Source organism: Mastigoproctus giganteus, chromosome 1, assembly GCF_048544385.1.
Source record: "Mastigoproctus giganteus isolate SK-2022 chromosome 1, ASM4854438v1, whole genome shotgun sequence".
Lineage (NCBI taxonomy): Eukaryota > Metazoa > Arthropoda > Arachnida > Uropygi > Thelyphonidae > Mastigoproctus > Mastigoproctus giganteus.
Window position 1 is genome coordinate 1,102,831 of NC_143575.1, and position 16,476 is coordinate 1,119,306.

The 16,476-nt window shown below is 37.9% G+C and overlaps 1 protein-coding gene across 4 annotated transcripts in view; it reads left to right on the forward strand.

Annotated features, from left to right (window-relative positions):
- The window catches only part of LOC150090482 (alpha-1-inhibitor 3-like), a 183,827-nt gene that overhangs the window by 142,910 nt on the left and 24,441 nt on the right, over window positions 1-16,476 (forward strand). For all 4 annotated transcript variants that reach the window (XM_090371129.1, XM_090371138.1, XM_090371111.1 and 1 more), the window contains exon 26: window positions 11,199-11,436. In XM_090371129.1, coding sequence (XP_090227255.1) covers window positions 11,199-11,436 — 238 coding nt within the window. The remainder of the gene's footprint in view (window positions 1-11,198; window positions 11,437-16,476) is intronic.

The window sequence follows — 16,476 nt, forward strand, 5'->3', positions numbered from 1 at the left end:
TGTCTTATATCTCGCAAAAAGGATTCTTCTGCTCCTATGCTTATCTTTAGTGACACTCCGATTTCTAGGCAAAATGATATATCTCTTTTGGGGATTACCCTGACTTCTAATCTCTCTTGGCACAAGCACATTACAAATATTGCTTCCTCTGCATCTAAAAAACTTGGTTTTCTCTTTCGCTCTCGGCGTTACTTTTCTTCCAAATAGCTGTTCACTCTCTGTTCAAATCGCAAATCCACCCTACCATGGAATATTGTACCCACATCTGGGGCAGTGCCCCCATAACTTCTCTCAGGCTTCTAGATTCCATTCAGAAAAGGGCAGTTAGTTTAATTAAGGACTCCTCTCTAACAGAGTCTCTCCACCCGCTGTCTGATAGACGTACTGTTTCTGCTGCATGCCTCTTCTACAGATACTTCCATGGGCACTGTTCTTCTGAATTGGCTTCTATAATTCCCGTCTCTCTTTCAAAACAGTCCGAACACGTGCCGCCAGCAGCCAACATCCATTTACTGTCCAACTTCAAACTCACAGACCAACTTTTGTTTATTCATTCAACTGCCGTTTTCTGGAACAACCTTCCTTCTTATGTATTTGATCTACAGATGTTCAAGTCCAATGTCAACAAATATCTTCTTTCGTCTTCTCAACCTTCAACCCAAGTACGGTACTAAGTACTATAGGTTATAATACCTCTCGTGTTTGGGGTTTACATAAAAAAAAAAAAAAATATATATATATATATATATATATATATATATATATATATATATATATATATCACCAGGGGATCTACGCTGATATATATATATATATATATATATATATATATATATATATATATATATATATATATATATATATATATATATATATATATATATATATATATATATATATATCACCAGGGGATCTACGCTGGCGGAATCGATATTGGCGATCATTGATCAGATGAAGGATTTAGATAGTTTATTTGTTGGCGGTTAATGGATTACTTCACTACTTTGGAAAGAATAGAGGAAATTAGTAGCAATTAGTTGAAGACGAGCAAATTTACAATCTGAAGGAAAAACATCCGTGGACTTAAAAAAAAGTTGAAAAAAGCGACACAGAACAGAGCACAGATTTTGAGAACAAGTGGAGAAGTGCCACCAGGATCTGGAGCTTTCTAGGTATCAAGATTGGTTAAAATTCTTCTGACATTGTTTTGAAAGAAGAACACAGGAGGAACTGAATGGAGTGTTTTAGAAATGGTTTAAAATCATCAATACAAAATTAGAAATAAAGCAGGACGCTAGTAAGTCGACTTAGACCTTAGCGTAGCGGAGGGAGGAATAGAACCAGCAGGCTGTAACAGAGGTGGGAGGATAGATGGACAAAAAATGCGACCAATAGCTTTTACAAAAGAACGTAATGCTCAGCTATTGTTGAGCATTATGAGTATTGCCAAAAACTTGCTTCTTTCGACAAGAAGCAAGTGTGGAAGGTGAAGTGTGGGATAAAAGATTTCTGCTCTGCAATATTATTAATATCACTTTACAAGAACTCTCCGACTTACGTAATACTCTACTTACGGAAATTCGACTTTACGTAAGTTTTTTTTTTTTTTCTGGCCGGTGCAAACTTGAAAAAAATCGTAGAAACGTATTTTGCATTCCGTAGGAATGAAGGGAGGTACCGTGAAAATATCGTAATGTGAACGCAATAACATATTGGTGTTTTTTTTTTTTTTTTTTGTTTTGTTTTTGATAATTCGCGCCTAGGAAGTTGAAATTTTTCTTATATTACTAAGCTGTTTATCTCTCTAAAAGGTCATATTTATAATGGAAATCGCACTACACCTTCATCCCAAAAAACAATTTGAACTTTCTGGTTTGTTGGGCTTTTCCTTTAGCGCAATCTATTATAAACCACTAGTAAACTCGATCTTATTGCATTTGCGAAAATCCCGGTAACTGGAATTCTGTGGGTTTTTACGTTACCGTATTATGGTCAAATGTGTTTCCCTTCACTGGAATCTTCAATCATATAAAAAAACAAAATTTCAAAAACTTCTCTTCATTCCTATTTACATATTACAATGAAGGGAAAGCGACCAAAGGAAAGTGTAAGTGGTGGTAGTGCCAGGAAACGAAACGAAATTGATTTAGAAATGAAGATGAAGATGATTAGGAAGTACGAAGCAGGACAAAGTTTGTCATCTATTGCAAGGGAATTAGTTCTCGCTGCTTCAACAGTGAATACTATTTTAAAGGACAGTGCTCGTATAAAAGAACATGTCAAAGGATCAACGCACTTAAAATCGACAGTGATCACAAAAGAGTCCAGGTGCTCTACCGAAGATGGAACAGCTGTTATTAATACAGATGGAAAAATCAGATTCAGAAGCGAGTGCCCCTGAGTCTAATAACCATTCAAGCAAAAGCAGGTATTTATGAAGGTATTAAGGATAAGTACGGCGAACCCAAACCCAAGTTCGTGGTAAGCAGTGGGTGGTTTAATAGGTTCAAGCATCGCGCTGGTTTCCAAAACATTAAAGTATGCGGTAAAGTCGCCAGTGCCGACTCTGCAGCTGCAGAGAAATTTTGTGATGTGTTGGAAAAACTTATTGATGAAGGCGGCTATTCAACGCATCAAATTTTTAACGTTTCCGAGATTGTTCTGTATTGGAAAAAAAATGCCGCATCGAACATACATTGCCAAAGAGGAAAATACAATGCCAGGTTTCAAGACGTCAAAAGATGGGGCCACGGTCTTGCTTGGGGCTAATGCAGCGGGAGATTACAGATTAAAACCACTGCTTGTGTAGCATTCTGGAAATCCTCGTGCATTTAAGGGCATCAATGAAGCCAACCTACCCGTGCATTTCCGATCGAATCGGAGAGCATGGATAACAATATCTCTCTGAGGATTGGTTTAAATGTTGCTTCATCCCCGACGTTGAAAAATATTGTAAAGACAACGACGTTCCTTTCAAGATTTTGCTTCTATTAGATAATGCTCCTGACGTCCTACGCATCTAGATGATTTCAATTCGAACGTGAGAGTCTTATTTCTACCGCCAAACACGACTTCATTCATCCAACCTATGGATTAGGGTGTTATTTGAATTTAAAAGCATACTATTTACACAATTGCTCAGGCATTGTCTGCAGTAGACGGTGAGAAAAATTTTACGTTGAAACTTTTGGAAATCTTACAATATTTACCACGCCATCTTAAAGATTAATAAGGCCTGCGGGGAAATTACTAATAGTTTAAATGGCGCATGGAAAAAATATGCCCACGGCACGTAAAAGGCTTCGAAAGATTTGAAAAAGACGAATCACATGAAGAGGCTACAGATACCCCCGGGGGCTCACATCTGGTGAGTATGGGCTTGGCACACCCAGGGTCCTGAGCTGGATAATCACCATTCTTATCTTTCTTGGTGATTCCCTTCTACTTCTCTCTCTCTCTCTCTGGGTAAATTCAGAAATTTTTTTTTTTGCCTGGTGCAGCATAAGCCTCAGGCTTCCTTGTACCATATGGCTTATAATAATAATATTATAAAAGGCTGCAGAGCTACTTCAGTTGGAGGTTGATGCCAAAGACGCGGAGAAGTTAATAGAGGAAGAAAAGAATGAATTATCTAACGAAGAACTTATTGACTTGCAGACAGCGATAGTGAAAGAAGAAAATGTTGATGAAGCTCAAGATGAACCAAATGAGGCGCCGAGACACTTTATCACCAGAGAGATGGCAATTTCGTGAAATTGCATCTGCAATGGTGAGGTTTGAGAAGATGTATCCTGACAGCGAACGATTCTTAAAAGTTAACAGACGGATGAATGATTTGCTTGCTGCAAAGAAATCTACGATGAAAAGAAAAGCCACCGTCCAGTCATCCATTAATATGTTCTTACGTAAGATTGAGCGGGCGACCCCTTCTAAGTCTCCACAGTCCTCAATCTCCGCAGCGCCGTACTTATCAGCTGAAGACGTTAATTCTGGCACAAATGATCGAGGGGTAAAACTTAATGACGTTATGCCTGTCTCTTTTTTTTTTTTTGTAATTTAAAATTTTTTTTTAAATTGCACACTTGTAATTTTTCCTGCGCAATGAGATAAAAAATTGAACAAATATAATAAATTCTATTTCCATATTAGTTGAACATTTATTTTTTGATTCAATCAAATCAGCGAGTACAGTTGCGAGTGCTGGCACAAACATGGGGGAAATTCCGACTTACGTAGCGTTCCGCAACCCTTACGTAAGTCGAGGAGTTCCTGTATTTCCAAAGGAATGTACCTTTACAGCTAGAGGACACGGGTTACATGACAATACATGAATTAATATGGTTACATGAATGAAAAATGACATACTATATACAGTTTATGTACTGAGTAGTCAGACAGGTTAATACAATACGTGCTTTAATACATAAATAGATCAACGCGTGCAGTGTAGCCTCACAGACATAATGTCACCTAAAGCTTAATGAGGGCATACATATCTGCGAGAGTGGAAGATCTGTAGGTTTTGTCGTTGTACAGCTTCTGGAAGTCTATGGATATCACGTTAAATATTTCAATAGAGTTAAATGGAAACATATAATCCAAGGTGGTCATGTTACTTAGATCTGTATGGGAGTGCATTGGTAAGGCTTTTATTCCTACCTGAGGTTGGCAATGATCTCCCAGATATCAGGCGAGTTTAGTTTTCCGGACAACATGATTCCTAGTTGCCGGATAACATGGTTCCTAGAATGATGTGATACCTCCATGGTAGCAAATTTAGATTTGGAGAGCGTGACAGATTTTAAAATAGTAGGTGGTAGACCTGCAATCTTATTCAGCCATTTTAAAATCCAGTATTCGAGGGATAAGAACCTGGTTTGGTATGATGTGGTGCCGAGGACCATATAGTAGAGGTATGTAAGGGAATGGAGATTTTGCAGCGAAGAATATAGTTGCGCATCATGATAGTTGATCTCCTGTTTCACAGCCCATATAGCTGAATTTTTTTTTTTTTTTTTTTTTCCCTGGTGGCATTAAAATGAGGCAAGAGTGTATGTATGGTCTATGTCCCAGGTGATGCCCAGATCTTTAAGCTGATTTACTTTTTTTAACTGAAGAGTTCCCAATCATGATATTCACATCATTGATATTTCTCTTTTTGGTTATAGTAAGTTGAGCAGTTTTCTCTGTTTATGAAGAGCCCAATTGCATGAAGGTAATTTAAAGTTCTTTTAGCTGTCGGGTGGAGGTTACAGTGGTACACTGTAGAGAATTTTGTGACAATAAAAGATTTTAAATCATCGGCATACGAGGTAAAGTTAGCATGGTTTGCGAGGAAGGATTCTAAAGATGCGGCGAAGAGGGCGACAGAGAGAACCTCCCCTTAGGGGAGCCCTCTGGAGTAGACAGTTCGGTGATGACGTCTCTGGACTGTAGTCTGGACTTCAAAACCTCTAGCCACCTATTAGATCTTCTTGAGAAGATCTCTAATAGGTGGCTAGAGATTTTGAAATAATCGGATAAAATGGCGAATGGATGGGCAGGTTGTCAAAAGCCGCCTTAATATCGAGGAACACAGTATCAAGTCGCTCTTTGTTGCTATTCTGAGAAGTGTGTGTGTGTCCGTGAGGTTGGTGATAGTGGGTAGTCCAGGTAGTATACTATGGAGGATTATGGCCAAACATATGCTGGGTAATAATACTTTCATTGACACGATCTGCGAAAACATTGGCATCAGAAGATTTGCACAGTAATTCAACCAAGAAGAATAGAATTTTCGCAGAACAACTCATTTCGCATTCTTGTAATAATACAAAACAACGCGAGGCCCCTAACAGCAACAAGGGAAAGTCTCCATTCCAGAAGAGACTCGCCAATCTGGGGTACTTGGAGGACAACTTAACTTGATTATGTACTTGGAAAGATTATTTGTGAGATAAAGTTAGTGTTCACTGTTATTGTTAGGATTGTCTGATGTTCTGGCAGGTAAATACCATAAGAATTTCATTAATATTGGTTTCTCTCGTTTATTTTCGGTCGATATTTTTAATTTGGTTTAGAAAATCACAATCAATAGATTGGTTCTCAAAAGTTTTTATAGTTAAAATCAAATTTTAAATATTAACTATGATTTAAAGGAAATTCAAAACCATATACCATTCGTTAATTTTAAATATTTATTTAAGTCCATCACTTCAGTTTATACTCAATACTTTGACTTTTCGAGGCTCAACTGAACCCATCCTTAGGCGTATAGGGGAAGTAAAAACATGAAAGAAAACAAATTTCCAATTACAGCGTTGTAACAGAATTACATTATGAAGTTACATTAATGAATTTTGATGCAATCCTGGTGTGAGCCTACAAGTGACAATTTGATTTCGTTCATGTTTTAACCGCGTCATCCTATAGGCCTGATGACGCGGTTGAGTTGAGTCTCGAAACGTCGCCTAAGTATTAATGTAGAATGATGCGATCTACTTCAATTATATTTAAAACTATCACGTGGTGTAAGTGTCTTAATTTCCTTTAAGTCAATGCTGAATAGCTAACGACGTATCGTTCGTCTTCCCCTTTCACACAATTCAAAATTAAATTGAAAATTAAATTGTTCAATTAATTCAATATTTTTCTAATTAAAAAAAATTAAAAAATGGGATCGTACAGATGTCACGTGAATGTCCTTGTTATGATTGAGGGATGGAAGGTTAAAGAACTTCATTACTTAGTCTTGGACCTATCCATTCCCTCTTTTTAAAGAGTATTAGTAATGGCGCATGGTGCAAGAAAGCCTATGGCTTATGCTGCACCAGCCAAAAAAAAAAAAAAAAAAAAAAAAATCCGAACAAAACAACGATAAAAACAAAAAAAAAAATTAAAAATAAAGTTTAAAAATAAATAAATAATAATAATTAATAAAAAAAAAAACAGGAAATTAAACCTATCATCCCATGCGCTTCCCTTACCCGAAAGTACTATCCAGATGACCTTTGAATTTCCCCAAACTGTCGGCCTCTACCACCCATGAAGGTAACCTTATTCCAGTAATTTATAACTCGCTGGCTAAAATAAAACTTCCTGCAGTCCAATCTAAACATTTCCCCCCGTAACTTGAATTTATGTCCCCTAGTTCTAGCATCATTTATAATCTTGAAAATCTCGACGTCATTCATTTTACTGATGCCTCTCAGAGCCTTAAACACCTCAATCAAATCTCCTCTAAGGTGTCTAGTTTCCAAACTCTGCAACCCACATATTCGAAGTCTTTCTTCATAAGGACGCGCTTTTGCCGATCTCACCAGGCTAGTTACCCGTCTTTGCACCCTTTCAAGAAGCTCGATGTCTTTCTTTAGGTGCGGTCTCCATACTTGAACACAGTATTTTAAGTGTGGTCTAACATAAGCCTTATATAATGGGATTATCACGTCCCTATCTCTACTTGCAAAGTTTCGATAGATCATCGATAGAACACCATGGGCCTTCCTTGCAACCTGTTTACAATGCTCAGAGAATTTCATGTCTGACCGTATCGTAACACCCAAGTCCCTTTCCTCCAGTACTGGGTTTAGTTGAACTCCACCAAGTGAATAAGTTATTTTGGGATTACTGTTTCCCAGGTGTAATACCTTACACTTTGTTGGATTAAAGCATAGCTGCCATTTTTCTGACCATTCCTGAAGTCTATCTAGGTCTCTCTGAAGAAGCTCAGCTTGATAGTGATCATTAACTACTCTACCATTTTTAACATCATCTGCAAATTTAGACACCACACCCTCTATCCCTTCATCAATGTCGTTTATGAAAATTAAAAACAACAGTGGTCCTAATACTGATCCTTGGGGAACCCCACTTCTTACATCAATCCAATCTGAGGAATAGCCGTTTATCACAACCCTCTGCCTCCTGCCCTGAAGCAATCCTTCTATCCATCTAAGGATTTTCCCAGTGATTCCAACCTGTTCCAGCTTATAAAGCAACCGCTCATGTGGGACTAAGTCAAAAGCTTCGCTGAAATCTAAATAAACAACGTCGAAGTTATTCCCTAAATCCAGCTCGTGAGTGACCCTTTCGAAATAGCGAACCAGATTTGTTAAATATGATTTTCCCTTTACAAAACCATGCTGAGTACCCTTGAGAATTTCAATTATATCTAAGTGATCCTGAATTCCACCCTTGATCATTGCCTCCATGATTTTCCCTACCACTGAAGTCAGACTGACAGGTCGATAATTTCCAACTTCACTTTTAGAGCCACCCTTATGTATGGGAGATATATTTGCACTTTTCCAATCCAAGGGAATATCCCCAGAGTCTAGTGATGCTCGCATAATTAGCCTCAATGCACTCGCTTGCCGCCTCCCTTAAGATTATAGGGTATATTCCATCAACTCCAGGAGCCTTTTTTTTTTCATTAAATAATCTTGCGAAATTTCAATATCATTAATTACATATTTTTTAACTTCGCTCCCACAATTTCCCATTGCCACAAAAGGTTTTTCATTTGTAAATATCGATGCAAAATAACTGTTGAGTTCATCTGCAACGGCAGCTGGTGTATTTATTACTATCCCCTTTCCCTTACGTAAAGGTCCGATCTGGTTTGTCCTGCTCTTCTTGGCATTTATATATGTGAAGAATTCTTTATCCCCCCTCTTTGCTCTGTTTGCTAGTGATTTCTCATAAACTGCCTTTGCCTGTCGAATCTTTTCTGTGGCTCTATTACACATCACCTTGTAGCTGTTATAGGCTTCAGTACTTTTTATTGCTCTGTAACCTTTCCATGCCACCTTTTTCTGCTCAAGTAATGTGGCAACTTCACTATTGATCAAACTTGGAACCCTCCTCGTGGAGGTTTTTTTTTTTTTTTTTAATGGTAAATACGCATTCAAGGCATCTGTGATTAATGTTTTAAAAGCGTACCACAGTTCAAATGTATTCATTTTCTGCACGATATCTACCCAGTTAATAGAGGCCATGTAGCACCTTAAGGCATCGTAATTTCCTTTTCTGAAATTAAAACCTATTCCTTTGCCTTTTACTTCTGCTACCTCTCTCGTCATCATCCACCGTAGAACTCCGTGATCACTTCCCGCTACTGGTTTCTCTACTGTCAGCCCTGTTATGTCATCTGATTCATGTGTGATGATGAGGTCTAGGATACTCTTTTCTCTAGAACTTTCCCTGACATGTTGATACAAATAACAGTCATCTAGTTGATATAAAAATTTTGTTCCCCATGTCGAGTTTCCTTCCCATTTACTCCAATCAATTAGAGGCAAATTGAAATCACCCATAATAAGGCATTGACGCTTACATGCCCATTCCATTTGCATGTAGAGGCTTTTGTCATAGTCTTCACTATCACCTGGTCTGTAGATTACGCCTACTCGCATTGTACCTTTGTTTCCAACTATCTCACACCATACAGACTCTATACTAGCATGTGAAATGTCTGAATCCGGGAAAGCTATCGTCGCACTCAGGCTGCTTCTGATAAGAAACATTACCCCACCACCCCTTCTATCTATCATATCCTTCCTAAATACATTATACAAGCCGTACTGAAACTCGTCATCCCCAATTTCTGGGTGGCACCACGTCTCTGTAAGCCCTATTATGTCCGCGCTACTTGTTTTAACCAGCAGTTCGAATTCGCTCATTTTATTGACGACACTTCTAACGTTACTGTATAAACAATTAAGATTTACTGTTCTTGTATATTTAACAACCCTAACACAACCCTTGAAGTTTTTTAGGCTTTCTTCCCTGATATTAGCTACCCGCTCACGTGAAACGTTTCTGCCCCCAGAACATCTAGATAATACGTCCAGTTGGGGTAACAGATAAGAACTCTTAAGGTATGTGCAAGAGTTACTTTGACCAATATTATCAGATAAACGCGTGTCAGTATTACCCACAATCCCCCTAACTAGCAGTTTCCCTGAACCTTTAAGGTATCCTCCATAATACTGGCAAAAACTTTTGCACCACCTTTGTTTAAGTGTATCCCGTCTCTACAAAACAAATTCCTTTTACCTACAAGTGTGGGCCATGTTGATAGAAATTTCCCCCCTAAAGCCTTGCAGATTACTTCAAGTCTTGAGTTAATCCACAAGGCTCTTAACATATAATCCCTCCTATCGGATCTGGGCAGAATTGCAGACACATAGACATTATGGCCTAGCTCGCGACATTTCCTCAGTATGGTCCTGTATTTTTCCAACAAATCGTCAGATCGTGTACGTTTAATATCATTAGTCCCCACATGAATAATAGTATTCTCTTTACCCCCTTTAAAATCTGACAATCTGTTGGTGACATCATCAATAGTTGCTCCCGGCAGACATACCCTGGTTCTACTCCACCTATCCTTATTACAAAAAATATTCCCCGTTTCCCTGACAATGGAGTCTCCTAATAAAACAATGTCCTTTTTAACCAGAGTAGTTTGCACTTGGTTTTTCTGTTTTGAGACTCGAATCAGGTGTGCATCACTTGGTAGATTGCTGGAGTCTTGAGTCCCTGACGAGCTCCCAGATGCATTATTCTCGAGGGCAAAGCACCCTTTTTTTTCAGGGACTCAAATTGTTCCATAAGTGCACCAAATTGTAATTTCAGATCGGTGCACTCCTTACATCGATCACAAAGAAAAGAATCCCCAGGTGAGGTAGGATTAGTCACCGGGTCGACCTTGGAAAACATTCCACAGGTTCCACAACGGATTAAATCATTACTCACCCGTAAATCGCCATCGGCTATTTCCGTGTGAGTCACGATACCCTGTGACGTGTTTAAGGCAGATCTCGTAACTACCATTATAAAATTAAATAAATATCAATGAAAGTTAACTTTAAAAAATTATATCTATAATATTATTAAAATCAAACTGTTACAGGAAAACCTATAACAAAATAATCCAACAATATCTAAATAAATCAAATATTTAAAAGCACTATCCAAAAGTAAACCACTTAACTGAGGAGCCCTGACTAAGCGCGTCCGCTCGCCTCGAATGCCAACATTGAACAATACAGTACGTATTAATATTTTTATATATATTTATATATATATATATAAAATACAATTATTATAATACAGTATTAATATATAACGATAGAGATAAGAGCCGCCTATTACATAAGTGCTCTTATCTCACTGTAGTGGTTTTATTTTGTTTCATATCTGCATTTTCCTTACAGGGAGGCTTGGACAGCACGACAGGCTCGATTGCTCCTCTGACTGCATTCATTTTGGCTTCTCTGGTGAACATCGGCTACACAAATACCACTGTAATTGACCTCGCCCTGGAATGTATACAGAAGGAACAAAAGCCAACCCCTTACGTCCTCGCCCTCTTTGCTTATGCTGCAACTTTAGCAGGAAGTCCCTTAGGAAAAACCTACCTCGACCAACTCATGAATATGGCTCAGCAGAAAGGTAAGTCAAATATAAAATGGGACTCTCTCTCTCTCATAACGTTCATCGTCGCATCGAGAGATTGGCTTCGATAGCTTATTGGGAAAATTCATCTAGTCTGGAATGCACATCTTCATCTGCGTGCAATCTTTTTTGATGTCGCATCCTCCTTTGACTCTGTCAGGGTCCCCCCTCCCCGTTGGCGAATAGCCTTGCATTGGGGTTAAAGGCTGCTCTTTCAAGTTTTGGAAAGAATCTTATCAGAGCGTTACCTGCGGACGATTTGATAATCCAAATATCTGGGTTTATGAGCTTAATTTGATAGTTCTAAATGCCATACATAATCTGTTGAACTTTTTGAGCTGTCTCGATTTGCAATAAACCCGAATAAGTCTAAGTACGCGTCTTCAGAGAGCTAATATAAGTAGCAATGTTTTTTTTTTTTTTTTTCCAAAATTTTTGTATAAGAGATGTCTAGTTGTCTGTCTTATTCTGTGAATATCATGTATGATCCCCAATTAAGCTTTTAGTACCATTTTTCTCTGTAAGAGTTAAATTCCTAATGGCTTACTGAAACCTTGAAATGGATAAGTACGTGATTTCCAGCCTGACTTTAAAGTACTTTGTCCTATATATTCAGCTTCTGATTACCTATGGTTCAACACTTATCTTCTGTTTGCACAATCTAACTTTAGGGCTATTCTGGGGTTGGAATTGTGGATGCTGAAATGGCTTTCTGAGAAACTAATCATTTAGAAGAAACGTAGTGCCTTTTAGGACAGAGCCTTGATTTTCCTTCGGAGAAACTGCATGAGAGTTCCAGGCAGTTAGCTGTTCCTAATATACTGCTAGAATGGAAGTAGTATGAACTCTTGGATTTCATCAAGTGGTGGATTCCTGGTGTCTTTATGGTGTCAGTGCGTCCCGTGTATAGCCATCACTAGATATAGAGAACAACTTTCAATATCCGTCAATCTTTGGACTCCGTTCCCAAAAAACAGTAAATCTTCTTAAAACAATGGTTATTGAGCCTGAAAATTATTGCGACCACATCAGCAGGGGTTCTTAACCTCCTTAGTTCCACGGACCCCTTTGCCAGTGAGGTGAATGCCACTGACCCCCTCTCAGGACCCCCTCTTACAAAAAAACCAGTTTAATGAAATAGTTACCAAAATAAAAAAAAAAACATTTATACAGTAATATGTGTTTCTTTCTTAATACATTGAATAATACAATACATTTAAAATATAGGAAAGTTGAAGTTAAATTTTATTTTTTAAGACATATCAGTGTGAAGACTGTTGTTGTCTATCTTGAATAAGAACATTAAACTGTGGTGTGGTATTTGACAAGGTAACACGCATGTCATGTTGGACATCTAATCGATTTCGATTTTTTGTGCTGATTTACAAGTGCTGATAATCCCGATTCGCACAGATATATTGTGGCAAATGGTATCAAAGCTTCCATAGCTCGCTTTACAAGACTAGGATAGGCTTCTCTCAGGGAACACCAGAATTCTCCAAGGCTTTTTGAGGTAAACTCCAATCGTAGTAAGTTTTTTGACTTAAGATCAATGAGTTCATCTTTGGTTAAGTCAACATCTTCGATACAGTTTATATCAGAAAGAAAATGATTTCGGATCCATGGTTCAATTTTCATGCCATCAAGATAGAAATAACTTTTAAAAGAGTTCTGTAATGTTTCCAAGTGTTCGCAGATATCTCTTTTCAAAAAATTGAGAGAGAAGTTTGCATTTCAACTACATCTTGGTAAAGCACTTCCTGCAACAGTGGAAAGTTTGCAAGAATGTCGGTCTCTACTCTCTTCTTCCATATTGGTAACTTAGCCAAGAAAGCTTGTAATATTTCAGTTGCATTTATACTGGTGACTTCATGACCTGGAATGGAAAGATTTATCTCATTCATATGGTGAAAAATATCTGCCAGGTAAGCCAACCCATGGATAAAATCCTTCCTTTCAAAATGTTCCAAGAGTGGGTTTTCTCTTTCTTCCAGGAAAAGTGAAACTTCTGCCCTTAGTTCGAACAAGCGCTTCAAGACTTGTTCTCTTGAAAGCCAGCGCATCTGTGTGGTAGAGAAGCACTTCATTTTCTGCTCCCATTTCTTGACAAAATCTTTTAAAAATACGATGATTCAGAGAACTTCTTTTGATAAAGTTGATAACTTTTATGGCTGTTGACAATACTTCTTTCAGGGTTGTTGGAAGAGTCTGTTGCCAGTGCATGTCTGTGTAAAAAGCAATGAGTGACAACAACGAGGAGCTTCTTTTTTCACTAAAGTAGCAAAACCAGATGTATTACCAAGCATCGCAGGATCTCCATCGGTGCAAAGAGAATGAAGTTTTCCTTTCCGTTCAAAGTTTCGTTTGTAAAAAAAACTTTTTACCATTTCGAAAACGTCGACGGCCTTTGTAGTTTCCGAAAGGACTCACAAAATAAGAATTCTTCTTTGATGGCGTCAGCATGCACATAGCGAACAAAAACAAGGAGCTGGCTACATTGAGAAATGTCTGTAGTTTCATCCAATTGCATACTGAAGGGGAATGGCGAGGCTGCCATTTCCTCGATGACCCGCTTCAAAATATTAAAAGACATATCAACTATTCTAGAATGTATTACATCATTTGACAAGGGAACAGCTTCCAGTTTTTTTCTCTTTTCCAGTCCACAGACCAGTTCGACCATTTCCAGTGCACATGGCTTTACTAAAGTCTCTCCAATAGTGTGGGGCTTCTTTTGCTTGGCAATCCGGTAAGCAACTTTATAAGATGCTTCAAGAAAAGGTTTTCGTGAAATGGCAAATCCAAATTTTGGAAGTGTCCCTGCTTTTTCGAATTGAGATTTTTTTCGCACGAAAAAAACCAGCATCTTTAGATGCATTTTCAGCATGGACAGACTTGAGATGGTCTTTCAGTTTTGTTGGCTTCATATTTCCGTTCGCAAAAATTTTTCCGCACAAAAAACACTGCGGTATTTGAGTCCCATCAAGTTCATTAATGCAAGTGAAACCAAATAATACATAGTTTTCATCATACTTTCTTTTCTTCGATATTTCAACTTAAATTTGGTCTGTAACAAATGTTAAATAATTAATGCAATATTAGCAACTAAGAAAGACATATACGAAGACTGTATGCATGGACAGACACAGGGTGGGCGTGCATACACGCCTGTAGCACTGCAGGGGCCTCCACCGTTGGACCGGTATACACGCACATAGCAGCGAAAAGGTTAAATTACACACTTCAACTGTTATCTAAACCGTAGGACGTGTTTGAACATACCTGGTTTACACTCGTAGCCAGCGTGTCTATTCGTGTTCAAAGTGGCCTACTAGGCGCTGATTTGCCGGATAGTCTGTCCACAGCAGGAGTGCGATCTAGTGGCAGGTCTAATAACTGCCGTAATTTCAAAGTAACGATGAGCGTAAGTGATTTTTCGAGATATGCAGTAACTATAATATGATATGAAAATATCTGTTATTTCTATTGGCGACTACAGATACAACTAATACAATTGTAATTTATTACATGCATTCATAAGTGAAGGAAATTAATGAGTTTAGTTTTTTCCCATCCAAGCTCACGGACCCCCTGAAATCCTTCCACGGACCCCTACCCCTGGTTAAGAAACCATGAGTTAGAGAATGCATATTGTTAATATTATGATATAGGGCTTTAGCATTAACCATGTTATTCTACTGTGTGCATAAATGTGTCTTCACGAAGTCTGTATAATATGCACACGGGTCAATTCACATGTTATGAGGGCAGAAAACTCAGAATAATTCGTCGGAAAATATTCCGATGTATTTGAACATCTCCAAAAGATTAACAAGTGGTGAAACCATTATGTTGTAACGGAGGACAACACAAGAAAACTCAATTACCAGCTTATCTTATTACTGATCGTGGCACTAATCGAAATAGTTTTTGGAAGGTTCTGAGCACGACCCACCAGAGCAATAATTTAAACAGAACTCTGATATGCCAATTAACGACGCAAGTCTTCTTACTCGCAAGCAAGGCTCCTGCTCTCAAAAGCCCCATATGAAGTAACAGAAGCTTATTGATGTTATCGGCTTATATAAGCAGTGACACTGATTTTTAGAACTGTAAGCAGTAACTAATAAGAAACATCGTAACGTTAAGCATGTTTTAGTAAAATGTTGGATGCATACATTTTAAAAGTAAAAGGATGTTATTTAAATGAAGCCAGCCTTATATTGAAATTTCGATCCCAACTACCCGTCAGCTCCAGTTCATGTGGCACTGTGCATGAAACTGGAAAAAAATAATAATTTGCAGTTCAATTTATGCCCATGCGTAGGTATAATGCCTTCTACGCCACTAGCATAGTTGACATTTTTCATATCACGTCATTATCCAATGTATCCTCATATTCCTGATAATTAATTAAATTATTATTATGAAGTTGACTTCAAAATTGCAACACTGTTCTGACTTTTTCCCCTCTGCTATAACTGGTTCTACCCGATCTTCCTACAAATTCGATTTGCATTAATAACATTATTTGTTTTAACTCGAATAATGCGATCCTTAAAAATACAGCCAAGAATTATTGATAAAATTTTAGTATAAATCAAGTATATACTACTTGATGCAAAAGAACAGTGCCCGATCCAAGAACTAGCGATCAGATACGTTTCCCCACCCCAAGATCTTGTAAATTGGAAGAATACTGTTATGTGATATTAATTTTATGGCAATCATTCATGTTGTATGTATACTATGTAAAGGCTGCTAAAACTTAAGCTAATTCGAGCTTAGCTTTCAATTATTGTCATATGTATCATCATTGTAATATTGTCCACTCCCACATTTAAAAAAAAAAAAAAATACCCAAGAACACTGTGGATCTGCCCCGCAACAGAACGGATTGAATAAAGTGAAACAGTCCTTTAACCGAAGACATCGGTAATGCAAACACTGTACTGGTACCATTCTGGATGTCCGAAGGGTGATCCATTTGGCTACTCAGTAATTGAAAAAAAAGAAAGAAAAAAAGTCATCTTTTAA